This window comes from Petromyzon marinus, chromosome 77 (assembly GCF_048934315.1).
Source record: "Petromyzon marinus isolate PM22_M1 ecotype Great Lakes invasive population chromosome 77, UKy_Petmar_22M1.pri1.0, whole genome shotgun sequence".
In the NCBI taxonomy this organism is placed as follows: Eukaryota; Metazoa; Chordata; class Hyperoartia; order Petromyzontiformes; family Petromyzontidae; genus Petromyzon; species Petromyzon marinus.
The window spans coordinates 2,549,546-2,572,084 of record NC_133743.1 but is presented as its reverse complement, the minus strand read 5'-3'; the positions used below and the strand labels follow the sequence as shown (position 1 = coordinate 2,572,084).

Sequence of the window (22,539 nt, the reverse complement as noted above, 5' to 3'; positions counted from 1 at the left end):
TATTGTAACGAAGTTTACATTTAGTCAAACATACTATACGCTTATAAACTTTGTATTCGCATGTGTGCATTGTCCGTAACAAACACGCACGCAATCAATAGATTTAATAGCGGTATACGCGGATTATGTATACACTAATTATACTCAAAATTATTATTAAACAATCTATTCATTATAGAGCTATACGTGTAAAGGTGTTATTGTTAGTATACATAAACATACACATATATACCGTGTGCTTATACATACACATTAGCGTATGCACTAATGTATACTTGGTTAAATAAACCCACAGAAACCCATACTCAGAGACCCATAGAGACCCATACTCATAGAGACCCACAGAGATACATACTCAGAGACCCATACTCATAGAGACCCAGACTCATAGAGACCCATAGACCCACACTCATAGAGACCCAGACTCATAGAGACCCACAGAGAACCACACTCATAGAGACCCATACTCATAGAGACCCATACTCATGGAGACCCATAGAGACCCATACTCATAGAGACCCACACTCATAGAGACCCATACTCATAGAGACCCACAGAGAACCATACTCATAGAGACCCATACTCATGGAGACCCATAGAGACCCATACTCATAGAGACCCACACTCATAGAGACCCATACTCATAGAGACCCACAGAGACCCATACTCATAGAGACCCATACTCATAGAGACCCACAGAGACCCATACTCATAGAGACCCATACTCATAGAGACCCACAGAGATACATACTCATAGAGACCCATAGACCCACAGAGACCCATACTCATAGAGACTCACAGAGACCCATACTCACAGAGACCCATACTCATAGAGACCCACAGAGACCCATACTCATAGAGACCCATACTCAGAGACCCATAGACCCACAGAGACCCATAATCATCGAGGCCCATACTCATAGAGACCCACACTCATAGAGGCCCATAGAGACCCACAGAGACCCATACTCATAGAGACCCACGGAGATACATACTCATAGAGACCCATAGACCCACAGAGACCCATACTCATAGAGACTCAGAGACCCACACTCAGAGGCCCATACTCATAGAGACCCACAGAGACCCATACTATAGAGACCCATAGTTATAGAGACCCACAGAGACCCATACTCAGAGACCCATAGACCCACAGAAACCAATACTCATAGAGACCCACAGAGACCCACACTCATAGAGGCCCATACTCATAGAGACCCATAGAGACCCATACTCATAGAGACCCACAGAGATGCATACTCATAGAGACCCACAGAGACCCATTCTCATAGAGACCCACAGAGACCCATACTCATAGAGACCTATAGCGATACATACTCATAGAGACCCATAGATACCCACAGAGATACATACTCATAGAGACGCACAGAGATACATACTCATAGAGATCCATAGATACCCACAGAGACCCATACTCATAGAGACGCACAGAGATACATACTCATAGAGACCCATAGAGACCCATACTCATAGAGACCCACAGAGACCCACAGAGACCCATACTCACAGAGACCCACACTCATAGAGACCCATAGACCCTCAGAGACCCATACTCACAGAGACACATACTCGTAGAGACCCACAGAGACCCATACGGACGTGAGTCGGATGTTCTTAAGTCGTGCATTAATAAGTGTACGTTAGTAAGAGTGTACGTTAGTGAGTGTGTACGTTATTAAGAGTGTACGTTAGTTAGAGTGTACGTTAGTAAGTGTGTACGTTGTGTGTACGTTAGTGAGTGTGTACGTTAGTAAGAGTGTACGTTGTGTGTACGTTAGTTAGAGTGTACGTTAGTGAGTGTGTACGTTGTGTGTACGTTAGTGAGTGTGTACGTTAGTAAGTGTGTACGTTAGTGAGTGTGTACGTTAGTTAGAGTGTACGTTAGTGAGTGTGTAAGTTAGTAAGAGTGTACGTTGTGTGTACGTTAGTTAGAGTGTATGTTAGTGAGAGTGTACGTTAGTGTGTACGTTAGTGAGTGTGTACATTAGTGAGTGTGTAAGTTAGTGTGTACGTTGTGTGTACGTTAGTGAGTGTGTACGTTAGTGAGTGTACGTTGGTAAGAATGTACGTTAGTGAGAGTGTACGTTAGTGAGTGTGTACGTTAGCGAGTGTGTACGTTAGTTAGAGTGTACGTTAGTGAGTGTGTAAGTTAGTAAGAGTGTACGTTGTGTGTACGTTAGTTAGAGTGTACGTTAGTGAGAGTGTACGTTAGTATGTACGTTAGTGAGTGTGTACGTTAGTAAGTGTGTACGTTAGTAAGTGTGTACGTTGTGTGTACGTTGTGTGTACGTTAGTGAGTGTGTACGTTAGTGAGTGTGTAAGTTAGTGTGTACGTTGTGTGTACGTTAGTGAGTGTGTACGTTAGTGTGTACGTTGTGTGTACGTTAGTAAGTGTGTACGTTAGTAAGTGTGTACGTTAGTTAGAGTGTACGTTAGTAAGTGTGTACGTTAGTGAGTGTGTACGTTGTGTGTACGTTAGTAAGTGTGTACGTTAGTAAGTGTGTACGTTAGTGAGTGTGTACGTTAGTAAGTGTGTACGTTAGTAAGTGTTTTTCTACAGCGATGACCTCTCATTCCCCTGTCCCAGAGAGGAGAGAGACAGAAGAGAGAGAGTTAATAGAGAGTTAAGAGAGATAGTTGAGAGACAATGCCTCGCTTGAAGAGTTTGCTGGACGCTGGGCGCCCAGCGGCTCCGTGGAAGGAAAGGGAGCGGAGGGGTCAGAGGGAAGGCGTCCGGCACCTCGTGGTGTCACCCCTGGGAGACTCCTACACGGGAGAGTGGCACGCTGATCGCAGGCACGGTGAGACACACAGTGAGACACACACAGTGAGACACACACAGTGAGACACACACACAGTGAGACACACACACAGTGAGACACACAGTGAGACACACACACAGTGAGACACACACACGGTGAGACACACAGTGAGACACACACACAGTGAGACACACAGTGAGACACACAGTGAGACACACACACAGTGAGACACACAGTGAGACACACAGTGAGACACACAGTGAGACACACACACAGTGAGACACACACACACAGTGAGACACACAGTGAGACACACACAGTGAGACACACGGTGAGACACACACACAGTGAGACACACAGTGAGACACACAGTGAGACACACACACAGTGAGACACACGGTGAGACACACACACAGTGAGACACACAGTGAGACACACACACACACAGTGAGACACACATTGAGACACACAGTGAGACACACAGTGAGACACACACACAGTGAGACACACACACAGTGAGACACACACACAGTGAGACACACAGTGAGACACACACACAGTGAGACACACAGTGAGACACACACACAGTGAGACACACACACACACACAGTGAGACACACACACAGTGAGACACACAGTGAGACACACACACAGTGAGACACACACACACAGTGAGACACACACACACAGTGAGACACACACACAGTGAGACACACAGTGAGACACACACACACAGTGAGACATGGTGAGACACACACAGTGAGACATGGTGAGACACACACAGTGAGACACACACAGTGAGACACACACACACACAGTGAGACACACACAGTGAGACACACACACACAGTGAGACACACACACACAGTGAGACACACACAGTGAGACACACAGTGAGACACACACACAGTGAGACACACACACAGTGAGACACACACACAGTGAGATACACACACACAGTGAGACACACAGTGAGACACACACACACACACAGTGAGACACACACACACAGTGAGACACACACACACAGTGAGACACACACACACAGTGAGACACACACACAGTGAGACACACACGGTGAGACACACAACAACAACAACAACCGCCATTCGCCACTAAGTGGTGGTGACGTCACCACGACGCTTGTGCCAGGCTATGTGCACCCTGAGGCCACGTGAAGTGTCGAACGCCCGCTGGCAGAAGGTCACGGGGCAGACCCAGGTGCCACGGGTCGACTGACTGAGATGACTGGCTGATGCACCACCTGTGCCCCCTACTGTGCCAACCTGCTGTGCTTTAGCCACCCGGCGCTCTGCTCGTTGTTGTGAGCGTCGCTCCTCCGCCCTTCGTTGTTGTTGGAGGGCGACTACCTCCAACTGCCCAGTAGCATCCTTCACGAGCCTCCTCCACAGAGGTCGATCTTGACACCGCTGGTACCAGTCATCGGCAAGTCCACTCCGCTCCACACCCTCCTGTACCACATCACTCCATCTCTTCTCTAGCCCGTGCCGTGCCCGTTTAGCCCCCTCAATCCGGCCGAACAAAAGCTGTTTCGGCATGCGGTGGCTGGGCATGCGGGCTACATGACCCAGCCAACGCAGCCTTGCCTGCCGGAGGAGCTCACCGATGGGACTTTGTCCAGATCTTTCGAGGATTTGTGAGCTCCTCACACAATCCAGCCTGGTAAAACCAGGATTGATCGTAGGCAGGCCGGCCTAAATGTTTCTAACTGGCGGAGATATTCCATTAGGGGGGTCCACGTTTCGCAAGCGTAGAGAAGGGAGGGGATGATCATGGCCGAGAAGACCCGAAGCTTCGTGCGGAGCGACAGACCAGGTAGCTTCCACACAGCATTACGCAACCAATGAAAAGATAATGCCGCTCGACTGATTCGGAGTGAGACCTCTGCTGTCAAACCGGAGCCGGTCATGAGCACACTGCCCAGGTATGGGAAACTCTCCACTCTCTCCACAACTGCTCCATCACCGATTGGGAGTTGTTGGGGTGGAGTGCCCAATGGTACAAAATACCCAGGCAAGTGCTTAGTTTTAGTGGGGCTGATGGTAAGGCCCCACCTCTTAGTGGCACACTCCAGTTTCAGCAGCAGCCCCTCCAACTCCTCCTCTGAGTGAGCGGCAATTTCCAAATCATCGGCATACATAACATGGTTGACCAATAGGGAGCCATCCCTTGACCGCACCCGGGCATCGATCAGCCTCCCATTGTATCTGTACTAGATGGTAAATTCCTCTGGTACAGCCATCAAAGGCTTCAGGAACTACGTGGTCGAAAAATATGTTAAATATTGTTGGAGCCAGAGGACATCCCTGTCGCACCCCTAGGTGAACAGGGAATGGCTCCGACTCCCGGCCACGTAGTTTTACCCGGGCCCGCTTACCATCATGAAGGTCCTTAATGATTGTCAGCAGAGGGTCAGGGACTCTGAAAGCACGAAGAACAACCCAGAACCCAGGCCTACTGATGGTATCTTAGGCTTTGACCAGGTCAATAAAGCAGAGATGTAGGTCTTGTTGGAATTCCCTACACCTCTGCTGTAGCAAACGGACGGAGAATATGGCATCTGTGCAGGACCACCCTTTCCTGAAATCTCCTTGGGGCTCCGCAAGCCTCTCCTCTGGCAAGGCGATGTTGAATAATCTTTGCCAGGACCTTTCCCGGCACACTGAGGAGTGAGATACCCCTGTAGTTGTTACAGTCTGTGCAGTCCCCCTTGAAGAGGAGGACCACAAGGGCATCCTTCCAATCCTGCGTAACCCGTCCAGTGGTCCAGACTTTTGTTATGATGTCATGTAGGGCAGTCTGTGCACAAACACCACCCTCCCTCAGCATTTCGCTTGGGAGATCATCTCTGCCCGGTGCCTTTCCTGGTCTCAGACTGGATCCCCTTTAGTACTTCCTCAACAGATGGCACCTCAGCCAGTCACTCACAGGGGGTGACTTCCTCTTCCAATATTTGAGGCACCACAGCCTCAGCAGGATCATCCCCACTTTGTTTCACGATGTTTCCATGTCGAGGGATTTCCCCTCCCGCAGGACTTAACAGAAATGCTCAGCAAATCTGCAAACCTATTCCTGGGGGTCGGAATAGGTTTGCAGATTTGGTCACCCACGTGATGTATGCCGATGATCTGGTGAGGAGGAGTTGGAGGCGCTGCTGCTGAACCTGGAGCTTGCCGCTAATAGGTGGGGCCTTACCATCAGCCCCAACAGAACTAAGCACCTGCCTGGGTATTTTGTACCATCGGACACTCCACCCCCACAACTCCCAATTGGTGATGAGGCAGTTGGGGAGAGAGTGGAGAGTTTCCTATACCTGGGCAGTGTGTTCATGACCGGCTTCGGTTTGACAACAGAGGTCTCACTCCGAATCAGTCGAGTGGCAATATCTTTTCATCGGTTGCGTAACGCTGTGTGGAAGCTACCTGGTCTGTCGCTCCGCACTAAGCTTCAGGTCTTCTCGGCCACGGTCATTCCCTCCCTTCTCTACGCTTGAGAAATGTGGACCCCTTAATGGAACATCTTCGCCAGTTAGAAACATTTAGGCTGGCCTGCCTACGATCCATCCTAGGTTTTACCAGGCTGGATTGTGTGAGGAGCTCGCAAATCCTTGGAAGATCTGGACAAAATTCCCATTGGTGAGCTCCTCTGAGCTCCTCCGGCGGGCAAGGCTGCGTTGGCTGGGTACTGTAACCCGCATGCCCAGTGACCGCATGCCTAAACAGCTTTTGTTCGGCCACATAGAGGGGGTTAAACGGGCGTGGCACGGGCTAGAGAGGAGATGGAGTACAGGAGGATGTGGAGCTGAGTGGACTTGCCGATGACCGGTACCAACGGTGTCAAGATCGGCCTCTGTGGAGGAGGCTCGTGAAGAACGCCGCTACTGAGCAGTTGGAGGCAGTCGCCCTCCAACAACAACGGAGGGGAGAGGAGCGACGCTCACAACAACGAGTGGAGCGTCGGGTGGCTAAAGCACAGCAGGTTGGCACGGTAGGGGGCACAGGTGGTGCATCAGCCAGTCATCTCAGTCATCTCAGTCAGTCGACCCGTGGCACCTGGGTCTTCCCCGTGACCTCCTGCCAGCGGGTGTTCGACACTTCACGTGGCCTCAATGTGCACATGGCCTGGCACAAGCGTCGCGGTGACGTCACCGCCACTTAGTGGCGAATGGCAGTTGTTGTCAGTGAGTGAGTGGGTGATTGAGTGGATGGTGGGTTGAATGAGTGGGTGGGTGGGTTTCTGAGTGAGTGAGTGGGTGTGTGGGTAGATGAGTGGGTTTGTGAGTGGGTGAGTGATTGGGTAGGTGAGTTAGTGTGTGAGTAGGTGAGTGAGCGAGTGGGTGGGTAGGTGAGTGGGTGTGTGAGTGGGTGATTGAGTGGATGGTGGGTTGAGTGAGTGATTGGGTGGTTGGGTTTCTGAGTGAGTGGGTTTGTGGGTAGATGAGTGGGTTTGTGAGTGGGTGAGTGATTGGGTAGGTGAGTTAGTGTGTGAGTGGGTGAGTGAGCGAGTGGGTGGGTAGGTGAGTGGGTGTGTGAGTGGGTGATTGAGTGGATGGTGGGTTGAGTGAGTGATTGGGTGGGTGGGTTTCTGAGTGAGTGAGTGGGTGTGTGGGTAGATGAGTGGGTTTGTGAGTGGGTGAGTGATTGGGTAGGTGAGTTAGTGTGTGAGTGGTTGAGCGAGTGGGTGGGTGGGTAGGTGAGTGGGTGATTGAGTGGATGGTGGGTTGAGTGAGTGATTGGGTGGGTGGGTTTCTGAGTGAGTGACTGAGTGAGTGGGTGTGTGGGTAGATGAATGGGTTTGTGAGTGGGTGAGTGATTGGGTAGGTGAGTGATTGAGTGGGTGAGTTAGTGTGTGAGTGGGTGAGCGAGTGGGTGGGTAGGTGAGTGGGTGTGTGAGTGGGTGATTGAGTGGATGGTGGGTTGAGTGAGTGATTGGGTGGGTGGGTTTTTGAGTGAGTGGGTGTGTGGGTAGATGAGTGAGTTTGTGAGTGGGTGAGTGATTGGGTAGGTGAGTTAGTGTGTGAGTGAGTGAGTGGGTAGGTCAGTGGGTGTGTGAGTAGGTGATTGAGTGGATGGTGGGTTGCGTTAGTGATTGGGTGGGTGGGTTTCTGAGTGAGTGAGTGGGTGTGTGGGTAGATGAGTGGGTTTGTGAGTGGGTGAGTGATTGGGTAGGTGAGTGATTGAGTGGGTGAATTAGTGTGTGAGTGGGGCGAGGGGTGGGTGGTGAGTGGGGTGAGTGATTGGTGAGGTGATTGTGTGTGTGTGATTAGTGTGTTAGTGCGAGTGGGTGAGGGGTGAGTAGGTGAGTGGGTGGAGAGGGTGTGTGATTGGTGAGTGATTGGGCAGGTGAGCGAGTGGGTGGGTGGGTAGGTGAGTGGGTGTGTGTGAGTGGGTGATTGAGTGGATGGTGGGTTGAGTGAGTGATTGGGTGGGTGAGTTAGTGGGTGAGTGATTGGGTAGGTGAGTGATTGAGTGGGTGAGTTAGTGTGTGAGTGGGTGAGCGAGTGGGTGGGTAGGTGAGTGGGTGTGTGAGTGAGTGGGTGAGTGGGTGGGACCCCCCTTATGGAACATCTTCGCCGGTTAGAAACATTTAGGCTGGCCTGCCTACGATCCATCCTGGGTTTAACCAGACTGGATTGTGTGAGGAGCTCACAAATCCTTGAAAGATCTGGGCAGGGTCCCATCGGTGAGCTCCTCCGGCAGGCAAGGCTGCGATGGCTGGGTCATGTAGCCCGCATGCCCAGCCACCGCATGCCGAAACAGCTTTTGTTTGGCCGGATTGAGGGGGCTAAGCGGGCGCGGCACGGGCTAGAGAAGAGATGGAGTGATGTGGTACAGGAGGACGTGGAGCTGAGTGGACTTGCCGATGACTGGTACCAGCGGTGTCAAGATCGGCCTCTGTGGAGGAGGCTCGTGAATGATGCTACTAGGCAGTTGGAGGCAGTCGCCCTCCATCAACAACGGAGGGCGGAGGAGCGACGCTCAGAACAACGAGCGGAGCGCCGGGTGTCTAAAGCACAGCAGGTTGGCACAGTAGGGGGCACAGGTGGTGCATCAGCCAGTCATCTCAGTCATCTCAGTCATCTCAGTCAGTCGACCCGTGGCACCTGCTGGGTCTGCCCCGTGACCTCCTGCCAGCGGGCGTTCGACACTTCACGTGGCCTCAGGGTGCACATGGCCTGGCACAAGCGTCGTGGTGACGTCACCACCACAAAGTGGCGAATGGCGGTTGTTGTTGTTGAGTGGGTGGGTTGGTGAGTTAGTGTGTGAGTGGGTGAGCGAGTGAGCGGGTGAGTGGGTGTGTGAGTGTGTGATTGGGTAGGTGAGTGATTGAGTGGGTGAGTTAGTGTGTGAGTGGGTGAGTGATTGGGTAGGTGAGTGGGTGAGTGGGTGAGCGAGTGGGTGAGTAGGTGAGTGGGTGGGCGAGTAGGTGAGTCGGTGAGTAACCATCTGCAAGCCCACCGGCTCCCATCAGACACAAAGCAGGCGATTGGTCCAAATCACTCAGAACTTGAACCTCTAAAATTCGCCCTTCATCGTCACCACCCTCCCCCTCATGCCCCCCCCCTCCCTCCCAGGGCGAGGCACCCAGGTGTGGGCCCAGCAGGGCCTCGTCTACGACGGGGAGTGGCGTAACGGGCGACGCTGCGGCTTCGGAACGCTCAGCGTGAGGGGGGCGGGGCCTTCCTGGGAGGGGGCGGGGCCCGGCGGGAAGGGGGCGGAGCTGGAATCGTGCGGGGTGGGGCCTGTGGGGGCAGAGGCGGGGCTTGCAGCGAAGGGGGCGGTGCCTGTGGGGAAGGGGGCGGGGCCGTGGCGCCGCATCTACTCCGGGGAGTGGAAGGATGGCAAGAGACACGTGAGAGACACGTGGGGAGAGAGACACGCGGGGAGAGACACGGGGAGAGAGACACGGGGAGAGAGACACGGGGAGAGAGACACGCGGGGAGAGACACGGGGAGAGAGACACGGGGACACGGGGGGAGAGACACGGGGGGAGAGACACGGGGACACGGGGGGAGAGACACGGGGAGAGACACGGGGAGAGACACGGGGAGAGACACGGGGACACGCGGGTAGAGACACGGGGGGAGAGACACGGGGGGAGAGACACGGGGACACGGGGGGAGAGACACGGGGACATGGGTAGGGAGACACGGGGAAAGACACACAGGGACATGGGGGAAGAGACACGGGGAGAGAGACACGTGAGAGAGACGGGAAGAGACACGGGGACACGGGTAGGGAGAGACACGGGAGAGAGACACGTGAGAGACACGGGGAGAGACACGGGGACACGGGTAGGGAGAGACACGGGGAGAGAGACACGTGAGAGACACGGGGAGAGATACAGGGACACGGGTAGGGAGAGACACGCGGGGAGCGAGACACGGGGGGAGAGACACGGGGGGAGAGACACACGGGGACATAGGTAGGGAGAGACACGGGGACACGGGGGGAGAGACACGGGGAGAGAGACACAGGGAGACACACGGGGAGAGACACACGGGGAGAGACACGGGTAGGGAGAGACACGGGGACACGGGGGGAGAGACACGCGGGGAGAGACACGGGGACACGGGTAGGGAGAGACACGGGGAGAGAGACACGGGGGGAGAGACACGGGGACACGGGGGGAGAGACACGGGGACACGGGGAGAGAGACACAGGGAGACACGCGGGGAGAGACACACGGGGACATGGGTAGGGAGACACGGGGAGATAGACACAGAGAGACACGTGGGGAGAGACACGGGGACACGCGGGGAGAGACACGGGGACACGCGGGGAGAGACACGGGGACACGGGGAGAGAGACACGGGGACATAGGTTGGGAGACACGGGGAGAGAGACACAGGGAGACACGCGGGGAGAGACACACGGGGACATGGGTAGGGAGACACGGGGACACGGGGGGAGAGACACGGGGACATGGGGGGAGAGACACGGGGAGAGAGACACAGGGAGACACGCGGGGAGAGACACACGGGGACATGGGTAGGGAGACACGGGGAGATAGACACAGAGAGACACGCGGGGAGAGACACGGGGACACGCGGGGAGAGACACGGGGACACGCGGGGAGAGACACGGGGACACGGGGAGAGAGACACGGGGAGAGAGACACGGGGACATAGGTAGGGAGACACGGGGAGAGAGACACGGAGACACGCGGGGAGAGACACACGGGGACATGGGTAGGGAGACACGGGGACACGGGGGGAGAGACACGGGGACACAGGGGGAGAGACACGGGGACATGGGTAGGGAGACACGGGGAGAGAGACACAGGGAGACATGGGTAGGAAGACACGGGGACACGGGTAGAGAGACACGGGGAGAGAGACACAGAGAGACACGGGGATAGGGACACAGGTAGAGAGACACAGAGACACGTGAGAGACACGCGGAGAGACACACGGGGACATGTGTAGGGAGACACGGGGAGAGAGACACGGGGACATGGGGGGAGAGACACGGGGACACGGGTAGGGAGACACGGGGAGAGATACACGGGGACACGGGGGGAGAGACACGGGGGGAGAGACACGTCAGTGACACGTGGGGAGAGACACGGGGACATGGGTAGGGAGACACGGGGACACGGGGGGAGAGACACGGGGAGAGAGACACGCGGGGAGAGACATGCGGGGAGAGACACGGGGACATGGGTAGGGAGACACCGGACATGGGTAGGGAGACACGGGGAGAGAGACACAGGGAGACATGCGGGGAGAGACACGGAGACACTGGGAGAGAGACACAGAGACACGCGGGGAGAGACACGGGGACATGGGTAGGGAGGCACGGGGACACGGGGGGAGAGACATGGAGAGAGAGACACGTGAGAGACACAGGGATAGGGACACAGGGAGAGAGACATGGAGACACTGGGAGAGAGACACGGAGACACTGGGAGAGAGACACAGAGCCACAGGGAGAGAGACACAAGGAGACACGGGGATAGGGACACAGGGAGAGAGACACAGAGACACTGGGAGAGAGACACAGAGACACGCGGGGAGAGACACGGGGACATGGGTAGGGAGACACGGGGACACGGGGGGAGAGACACGGGGAGAGAGACCTGGCGAGAGAGACACAGGGAGACACGGGGATAGAGACACGGGGACACGGGGAGGGAGACACGCGGAGAGACACGGGGACACGGAAAGAGAGACACGGGGAGGGAGACACGCGGAGAGACACGGGGAGAGAGACACAGGTATAGAGGCACAGAGACACTGGGAGAGAGTCACGGGGAGGGAGACACGTGGAGAGACACGGGGAGAGAGACACGGGGACACAGAGGGAGAGACACGGTGAGAGAGACACGTGGAAACACGGATAGACCTGGGAGGAGACACGGGGAGAGACACACGTACGGGGAGACACATGGGAAGACACACAGAGAGACACGAACAGGGAGACAATGATCACCATTCACCACGACGCTTGTGCCAGGCCATGTGCACCTTGAGGCCACGTGAAGTGTCGAACGCCCACTGGCAGGAGGTCACGGGGCAGACCCAGCAGGTGCCACGGGTCGACTGACTGAGATGACCGAGATGACTGGCTGATGCACCACCTGTGCCCCCTACTGTGCCAACCTGCTGTGCTTTAGCCACCCGGCGCTCCGCTCGTTGTTGTGAGCGTCGCTCCTCCGCTCTCCGTTGTTGTTGGAGGCCGACTGCCTCCAACTGCCCAGTAGCGTTCTTCACGAGCATCCTGCACAGAGGCCGATCTTGACACCGCTGGTACTGGTCATCGGCAAGTCCACTCAGCTCCACGTCCTCTTGTACCACATCATTCCATCTCTTCTCTAGCCCGTGCTGCGCCCGTTTAGCACCCTCTATCCGGCCGAACAAAAGCTGTTTGGACATGCGGTGGCTGGGCATGCGGGCCAAATCACCCAGCCAACGCAGCCTTGCCTGCCGGAGGAGCTCACCGATGGGACTTTGTCCACATCTTTCAATGATTCATGAGCTCCTCACACAATCCAGCCTGGTTAAACCCAGGATGGATTGTAGGCAGGCCAGCCTAAATGTTTCCAACCGGTGAAGATGTTCCATTAGGGGGGTCCACGTTTCGTAAGCGTAGAGAAGGGAGGGAATGACCGTGGCCGAGAAGACCCGAAGCTTCGTGCGGAGCGACAGACCAGGTAGCTTCCACACAGCGTTACGCAACCGATGAAAAGATATTGCCGCTCGACTGATTCGGAGTGAGACCTCTGCTGTTAAACTGGAGCCAGTCATAAGCACACTGCCCAGGTATGGGAAACTCTCCACTCTCTCCACAACTGCCCCATCACCAATTCGGAGTTGTGGGGGTGGAGTGTCCGATGGTACAAAATACCCAGGCAGGTGCTTAGTTTTGGTGGCACGCTCCAGGTTCAGCAGCAGCGCCTCCAACTCCTCCTCTGAGTGAGCGGCAATTACCGGATCATCGGCATACATGACGTGACTTAAAGCTTTCGCGACTGCAGGAATTCATATTCTTAGGTCCTTCCGGTAAAGTCACGTAGATAGGTAAAAAAAAAAGAACAAAACAATAACAAAAAAACGACGACGCTTCCATCACAACACAAGCAATCGTCATCAGGAGGAAAAAAAGCATAGCGGGAAAGCTGCTGAGGCAGGTTGTTTTAAAGGTTTGAAATGGGTGTAGCCCAGGGGTCATAAGCGAAGTGGGCGGGGCTGGTGATGCTAAAGGGAGAAATTTGCACGTCAGTGTAAGGTCGGAGGGCTACCTCCGCTACGACGAAGCTGCGGAGGCGGCCGTTGTATTGTGAGAGATTAGCGTGGCAATGTAGGATGGCAGAGCCACCGCCACATCGAGGAAAACGAGCAACGGTGGCTGTAAATTTTGATGTGAAGCTTTCGTGACTGCAGTGATTCATATTCTTAGCTCTTTCGGTAAAGTCACCAATTTTTACCGAGTAAAAATGGGTACAAACTGAACAATCATTGGAAGGACGCTATTAACCAGCTTAAGTCATAACTGGCTGCGATGTCTCCATCCTACCTTCCGATTGTTAGTAGTTATTTTCGACTCTCTGGTTTTACATTAACAGGTTACACGTCTGTACATTAACAGGTTACACGTCTTTACATTAACAGGTTACATGTCTTTACATTAACAGGTTACATGTCTTTACATTAACAGGTTAAATGTCTTTACATTAACAGGTTAAATGTATTTACAATAAATGTCTTTGCATTAACAGGCTAAATGTCTCACACTAACACAGCCACCGTTAAAGTCACGTTGAAGGGAAACAACAAAAATAATAAAATATATAAAACAATAAAAATTCTCACGACGTTTCGACCATAACACAAACGGTCGTCATCAGGTGTGTCGGTTTGCATGGATTTATTTATTTTTAAACGGTGTTTTTATTTATTGTAAAAAAACGTCAGCGCCACGGGCAGCGATTTGGCAGTTTATTTAGAAGGACGAGTCCATCTATGTTCTGAAAAGAGGAGGGGGAGACGAAAAATTAATGCATGCTGTCTGAAAGCCACCGTAAGCGTGAACAGTCAATTAAGACGTGAAATGGTTTATCATTTCAAGACAGAGGTTCTTTGTAAGCCATCTGGCTACCATGAGAGATTCGTTCATGAGGCTATCCACATATACAAGCACAGAGACAATTTCAACCGAGAAGATGGATTCTAGCTTAGCAATCATTGGAAGGATTTGATAAACCATTTCGGGTCTTAATTGATTGTTCACGCTTACGGTGGCTTTCAGACAGCATACATTAATTTTTCGTCTCCCCCCTCCTCTTTTCAGAACACAGATGGACTAGTCCTTCTAAATAAACTGACAAATCGCTGCCCGTGGTGCTGACGGGTTTTTAAATAAATAAATAAATACACCATTTAAAAAGAAATACATTTATGCAAACTGACACACCTGATGACGCCCGTTTGTGTTATGGTCGAAACGTCGTGAGAATCTTTATTGTTTTATATATATTTTATTATTTTATTGTTTCCCTTCAACGTGACTTTAACGGTGGCTGTGTTAGTTGTGAGACATTTAGCCTGTTAATGTAAAGACATTTATTGTAAATACATTTAACCTGTTAATGTAAAGACATGTAACCTGTTAATGCAAAGACGTGTAACCTGTTAATGTAAAACCAGAGAGTCGAAAATAACTACTAACAATCAGAAGGTTGGATGGAGACATCGCAGCCAGTTGTGACTTAAGCTGGTTAATAGCGTCCTTCCAATGATTGTTCAGTTTGTACCCATTTTTACTCGGTAAAAATTGTGTCTGTATATATGGATGGCTTCATGAACGCATGTTTGTTGATAGCCAGTGGGCTTGCAAAGTACCTTCGTCTTAGAGAAATCAATTTCGTGTGAGCCCACCGCATTAAAACAATGATCAGCCACGGCCGAGGTATTGGTACTATCCGTGTTTCAGTTCTGCCTTGTGTTCACGAACACGGTCCAAGACATGTCGCTTAGTTTCCCCAACGTAACTGCTGCCGCAGACACAGCTTAGTTTGTAGACGCCGGGGTATTGCATGTCAATGGAAATTAGCATGTAAATACTCTTTGGTTATTTCTGCAAAGTCACGTAGGTGGAAATAAAATGAAATGTTAAAGGATGAGGATGGGGAAGGTCGCCCTCGTTAACGTGAGAAATCACAAACTGCAAAGCAGGATGGAAGTATCACAACGAATTACGACCAACCTGGTTAATAACGTCCTTCCAATGGTTGCTCAGCTTGTACCCATCTCACCGGTTGAAATTATCTCTCTGTGTTTCTAGATCTGGATGGCTTCACGCACAAATATTTGAAGGTAGCCCGGCGGTTTGCGGAGCACCTTGGTCTCGGGGAAAAAAAAAACAATACCGTGCGAGTCCACAGCGTTATAGCAATGGTCAGCCACGGCAGAGGTACTGGTTCTGCCGGGTTTCAGATCTGCCTTGTGTTCGCGAAAACGGTCCGAGACATTTTGACCCGCGGGCCACAATGGGTTCTAAAATTTGACAGCGGGGGGGGGGGCCGGGCCATGGAACGGACGGACGGACGGAGCGTCCGTGCGAACTGAACACAAATGGCGCGTTAAAAAAATCATTACGTGAAAGGGTTTGGCCTTTGACGGGTAGCAGAAGCGTCTACTTGCAAGGCGATTTTAACAAATTCTGCACGAAGTGCGAACAGTTGCGAAAGAACGCGCCGTAACGTGGCCGATCAAACATCGTGCGAGCGCCTGAGGCCTTTCGCCGAAAAACCAATCGCCTCACCTGAACTTCTTTATTATCTATACACCACACTCCCGGTCAAAGTGCGCCATCTAATGGGGGGGGGAAATGGGGGCATTACAGGGGCAGGGTGAAATTTAATTTAATAACGATAATAATGATAATTTCGATTTAAACCTTTCGCGACTGCAAGGATTCATCTTCTGCAAGGATTCATCTTCTTTGAGAATATTATTGTGTTATTTTATCAATTTATTATTTTATTCTCATTCTACGTGACTTTACCGAAAGAACCAAAGAAGAAGATAATAATAATAATTTCGATTTAAAGCTTCTGCGACTGCAAGGGATTCGCCTTCTGTGGTTCTTTCGGTAAAGTCACCGCCACCACGTAGGATGAGAGTAAAAATAATAAATTGATCAAAAGTAAAATGACGCGGTAAAATTCTCACGACGTTTCGGGCCACGACACCAAGCGTCCTTCATCGGGTGAAGGGGACGAGACCGTCCGGTAGGACAGCGCTGGAGCGAAAGGCGCTGTCCTACCGGACGGTCTCGTCCCCTTCACCCGATGAAGGCCGCTTTGTGTCGTCGCCCGAAACGTCGTGAGAACTTTATCGCGTTATTTGTATTTGATCACTTTTATTATTTTAGTCTCATTCTACGCGGTGGTGACTTTACCGAAAGAACCAAAGAGAAGATGATGATAATAATACTGGTGATAATAATACTGTGACCAGTTACTAGCTAATCACTCAGCTATTTAAATGCTAAATTCGATGCTAATTCCTTTGTCAAGGGGCACCTCTGCGGATGTGTATACTTTAACTTAGCTATTTCAATGAGCCATTTCAATGCTAAATTCTATGCTAATTCCTTTGTCAAAGCCCGTGGTCTTCTTCTTCTTCTCACACAGCTTAAATGTCGTGATCTAAGCGTGGCTTCTTCCACTCCAGCGCTGTCCTCCAGACAGGCTCGTCCCTTCACCTGATGAAGGCCGCTTGTGTTGTGGCCGAAACGTCGTGATTTTTTGTTATTTTATTTTCCACCTACGTGGTGACTTTACCCAATAGAACCAAAGAGTAAGGAGCGAAGTTGTAAACTGAGTGTACCAGCCTGCAGTAGATTAATGTGTCCGTCCGGCGGTCCGTCCGTCCGTCCCCTTTCAATGCCTTTAACGAAGTGAAATCTCGCGCCGTTGGGGTGTAAAAATACAATTGCGCAAAATTCCAAAGTTCCCACCAGCCCACCCTGCAGGGGACCCGTAATGCCTGGACGAGTTCGGCAGGACCGGATTGAAGAGTCCAACGGGGGCCCGCACTTTGGCCGTGCCTGCTCCAGCGTGACCGCTACCGCTAGGCACAGCTCAGTTTTGCGGCTCCAGCAGGATGTCGCGTGCCAGGAGTGGACCTCCCTTCACAGATTCGATCACGGATTTGTGCACTGCGGCGAGCCGAGCCTGGATCTCGCGTTCGCGTGAGATTTTGGAAGTCGTTTTTTTGTTTGTTTGTTTGTTTTTGGTGTGGCGGCGCCTTGCTACGCACGGTAACGCGAGGGTTTTGATTGGATTCTCAGGCGGTTTTGATTGGATTCTCAGGCGGTTTTGATTGGATTCTGATTGGATTCTCAGGCGGTTTTGATTGGATTCTCAGGCGGTTTTGATTGGATTCTCAGGCGGTTTTGATTGGATTCTCAGGCGGTTTTGATTGGATTCTCAGGCGGTTTTGATTGGATTCTCAGGCGGTTTTGATTGGATTCTCAGGCGGTTTTGATTGGATTCTCAGGCGGTTTTGATTGGATTCTCAGGCGGTTTTGATTGGATTCTCAGGCGGTTTTGATTGGATTCTCAGGCGGTTTTGATTGGATTCTCAGGCGGTTTGATTGGATTCTCAGGCGGTTTTGATTGGATTCTCAGGGCGGTTTTGATTGGATTCTCAGGCGGTTTTGATTGGATTCTCAGGCGGTTTTGATTGGATTCTAAGGCGGTGGTTTGATTGGATTCTCAGGCGGTTTTGATTGGATTCTCAGGCGGTTTTGATTGGATTCTCAGGCGGTTTTGATTGGATTCTCAGGCGGTTTTGATTGGATTCTCAGGCGGTTTTGATTGGATTCTCAGGCGGTTTTGATTGGATTCTCAGGCGGTTTTGATTGGATTCTCAGGCGGTTTTGATTGGATTCTCAGGCGGTTTTGATTGGGATTCTCAGGCGGTTTTGATTGGATTCTCAGGCGGTTTTTGATTGGATTCTCAGGCGGTTTTGATTGGATTCTCAGGCGGTTTTGATTGGATTCTCAGGCGGTTTTGATTTGGATTCTCCAGGCGGTTTTGATTGGGATTCTAAGGCGGTTTTGATTGGATTCTCAGGCGGTTTTGATTGGATTCTCAGGCGGTTTTGATTGGTTCTCAGGCGGTTTTGATTGGATTCTCAGGCGGTTTTGATTGGATTCTCAGGCGGTTTTGATTGGATTCTCAGGCGGTTTTGATTGGATTCTCAGGCGGTTTTGATTGGATTCTCAGGCGGTTTTGATTGGATTCTCAGGCGGTTTTGATTGGATTCTCAGGCGGTTTTGATTGGATTCTCAGGCGGTTTTGATTGGATTCTCAGGCGGTTTGATTGGATTCTCAGGCGGTTTTGATTGGATTCTCAGGCGGTTTTGATTGGATTCTCAGGCGGTTTTGATTGGATTCTCAGGCGGTTTTGATTGGATTCTCAGGCGGTTTTGATTGGATTCTCAGGCGGTTTTGATTGGATTCTCAGGCGGTTTTGATTGGATTCTCAGGCGGTTTTGATTGGATTCTCAGGCGGTTTTGATTGGATTCTCAGGCGGTTTTGATTGGGATTCTCAGGCGGTTTTGATTGATTCTCAGGCGGTTTTGATTGATTCTCAGGCGGTTTTGATTGGATTCTCAGGCGGGTTTTGATTGGATTCTCAGGCGGTTTTGATTGGATTCTCAGGCGGTTTTGATTGGATTCCCAGGCGTTTTGATTGGATTCTCAGGCGGTTTTGATTGGATTCTCAGGCGGTTTTGATTGGATTCTCAGGCGGTTTTGATTGGATTCTCAGGCGGTTTTGATTGGATTCTCAGGCGGCTTTGATTGGATTCTCAGGCGGCTTGATTGGGATTCTCAGGCGGTTTTGATTGGATTCTCAGGCGGCTTTGATTGGATTCTCAGGCGGCTTTTGATTGGATTCTCAGGCGGTTTTGATTGGATTCTCAGGCGGTTTTGATTGGATTCTCAGGCGGTTTTGATTGGATTCTCAGGCGGTTTTGATTGGATTCTCAGGCGGTTTTGATTGGATTCTCAGGCGGTTTTTGATTGGATTCTCAGGCGGTTTTGATTGGATTCTCTGGCGGTTTTGATTGGATTCTCAGGCGGTTTTGATTGGATTCTCAGGCGGTTTTTGATTGGATTCTCAGGCGGTTTTGATTGGATTCTCAGGCGGTTTTGATTGGATTCTCAGGCGGTTTTGATTGGATTCTCAGGCGTTTTGATTGGATTCTCTGGCGGGTTTTGATTGGATTCTCAGGCGGTTTTGATTGGATTCTCAGGCGGTTTTGATTGGATTTCTCAGGCGGTTTTGATTGGATTCTCAGGCGGTTTTGATTGGATTCTCAGGCGGTTTTGATTGGATTCTCAGGCGGTTTTGATTGGATTCTCAGGCGGTTTTGATTGGATTCTCAGGCGGTTTTGATTGGATTCTCAGGCGGTTTTGATTGGATTCTCAGGCGGTTTTGATTGGATTCTCAGGCGGTTTTGATTGGATTCTCAGGCGTTTTGATTGGATTCTCAGGCGGTTTTGATTGGATTCTCAGGCGGTTTTGATTGGATTCTCAGGCGGTTTTGATTGGATTCTCAGCGGTTTTGATTGGATTCTCAGGGCGGTTTTGATTGGATTCTCAGGCGGTTTTGATTGGATTCTCAGGCGGTTTTGATTGGATTCTCAGGCGGTTTTGATTGATTCTCAGGCGGTTTTGATTGGATTCTCAGGCGGTTTGATTGGATTCTCAGGCGGTTTTGATTGGATTCTCAGGCGGTTTTGATTGGATTCTCAGGCGGTTTTGATTGGATTCTCAGGCGGTTTTGATTGGATTCTCAGGCGGTTTTGATTGGATTCTCAGGCGGTTTTGATTGGATTCTCAGGCGGTTTTGATTGGATCTCAGGCGGTTTTGATTGGATTCTCAGGCGGTTTTGATTGGATTCTCAGGCGGTTTTGATTGGATTCTCAGGCGGTTTTGATTGGATTCTCAGGCGGTTTTGATTGATTCTCAGGCGGTTTTGATTGGATTCTCCAGGCGGTTTTGATTGGATTCTCAGGCGGTTTTGATTGGATCTCAGGCGGTTTTGATTGGATTCTCAGGCGGTTTTGATTGGATCTCAGGCGGTTTTGATTGGATTCTCAGGCGGTTTTGATTGGATTCTCAGGCGGTTTTGATTGGATTCTCAGGCGGTTTGATTTGGATTCTCAGGCGGTTTTGATTGGATTCTCAGGCGGTTTTGATTGGATTCTCAGGCGGTTTTGATTGGATTCTCAGGCGGTTTTGATTGGATTCTCAGGCGGTTTTGAATTGGATTCCTCAGGCGGTTTGATTGGATTCTCAGGCGGTTTTGATTGGATTCTCAGGCGGTTTTGATTGGATTCTCAGGCGGTTTTGATTGGATTCTCAGGCGGTTTTGATTGGATTCTCAGGCGGTTTTGATTGGATTCTCAGCGGTTTGATTGATTCTCAGGCGGTTTGATTTGGATTCTCAGGTTCTCAGGCGGTTTTGATTGGAATTCTCAGGCGGTTTTGATTTGGATTCTCAGGCGGTTTTGATTGGATTCTCAGGCGTTTTGATTGATTCTCAGGCGGTTTTGATTGGATTCTCAGGCGTTGTGATTGGATTCTCAGGCGGTTTTGATTGGATTCTCAGGCGGTTTTGATGGGATTCTCAGGCGGTTTTGATTGGATTCTCAGGCGGTTTGATTGGATTCTCAGGCGGTTTTGATTGGATTCTCAGGCGGTTTTGATTGGATTCTCAGGCGGTTTTGATTGGATTTCTCCAGGCGGTTTTTGATTGGATTCTCAGGCGGTTTTGATTGGATTCTCAGGCGGTTTTGATTGGATTCTCAGGCGGTTTTGGATTGTATTCTCAGGCGGTTTTGATTGGATTCTCAGGCGGTTTTGAATTGGATTCTCAGGCGGTTTTGATTGGATTCTCAGGCGGTTTTGATTGGATTCTCAGGCGGTTTTGATTGGATTCTCAGGCGGTTTTGATTGGATTCTCAGGCGGTTTTGATTGGATTCTCAGCGGTTTTGATTGGATTCTCAGGCGGTTTTGATTGGATTCTCAGGCGGTTTTGATTGGATTCTCAGGCGGTTTTGATTGGATTCTCAGGCGGTTTTGATTGGATTCTCAGGCGGTTTTGATTGGATTCTCAGGCGGTTTTGATTGGATTCTCAGGCGGTTTTGATTGGATTCTCAGGCGGTTTTGATTGGATTCTCAGGCGGTTTTGATTGGATTCTCAGGCGGTTTTGATTGGATTCTCAGGCGGTTTTGATTGGATTCTCAGGCGGTTTTGATTGGATTCTCAGGCGGTTTTGATTGGATTCTCAGGCGGCTTTGATTGGATTCTCAGGCGCTTTGATTGGATTCTCAGGCGGTTTTGATTGGATTCTCAGGCGGTTTTGATTGGATTCTCAGGCGGTTTTGATTGGACTTCTCAGGCGGTTTTGATTGGATTCTCAGGCGTTTTGATTGGATTCTCAGGCGGTTTTGATTGGATTCTCAGGCGGTTTTGATTGGATTCTCAGGCGGTTTTGATGGATTCTCAGGCGGTTTTGATTGGATTCTCAGGCGGTTTTGATTGGATTCTCAGGCGGTTTTGATTGGATTCTCAGGCGGTTTTGATTGGATTCTCAGGCGGTTTTGATTGGATTCTCAGGCGGTTTTGATTGGATTCTCAGGCGGTTTTGATTGGATTCTCAGGCGGTTTTGATTGGATTCTCAGGCGGTTTTGATTGGATTCTCAGGCGGTTTTGATTGGATTCTCAGGCGGTTTTGATTGGATTTCTCAGGCGGTTTTGATTGGATTCTCAGGCGGTTTTGATTGGATTCTCAGGCGGTTTTGATTGGATTCTCAGGCGGTTTTGATTGGATTCTCAGGCGGTTTTGATTGGATTCTCAGGCGGTTTTGATTGGATTCTCAGGCGGTTTTGATTGGATTCTCAGGCGGTTTTGATTGGATTCTCAGGCGGTTTTGATTGGATTCTCAGGCGGTTTTGATTGGATTCTCAGGCGGTTTTGATTGGATTCTCAGGCGGTTTTGATTGGATTCTCAGGCGGTTTTGATTGGATTCTCAGGCGGTTTTGATTGGATTCTCAGGCGGTTTTGATTGGATTCTCAGGCGGTTTTGATTGGATTCTCAGGCGGGTTTTGATTGGATTCTCAGGCGGTTTTGATTGGATTCTCAGGCGGTTTTGATTGGATTCTCAGGCGGTTTTGATTGGATTCTCAGGCGGTTTTGA

General features: G+C 50.8%; 1 protein-coding gene across 1 annotated transcript; it reads left to right on the top strand.

Annotated features, from left to right (window-relative positions):
- Window positions 1–1,113: 1,113 nt before the first annotated feature.
- Window positions 1,114–17,386, top strand: LOC116958460 (MORN repeat-containing protein 3). The gene is made up of 3 exons (XM_076056747.1): window positions 1,114–2,822; window positions 9,379–9,656; window positions 17,369–17,386. The coding sequence occupies exons 1-3, from the start codon at window positions 2,669–2,671 to the stop codon at window positions 17,384–17,386; spliced, it is 450 nt and encodes a 149-aa protein (XP_075912862.1). The 5' UTR covers window positions 1,114–2,668.
- Window positions 17,387–22,539: the final 5,153 nt, after the last annotated feature.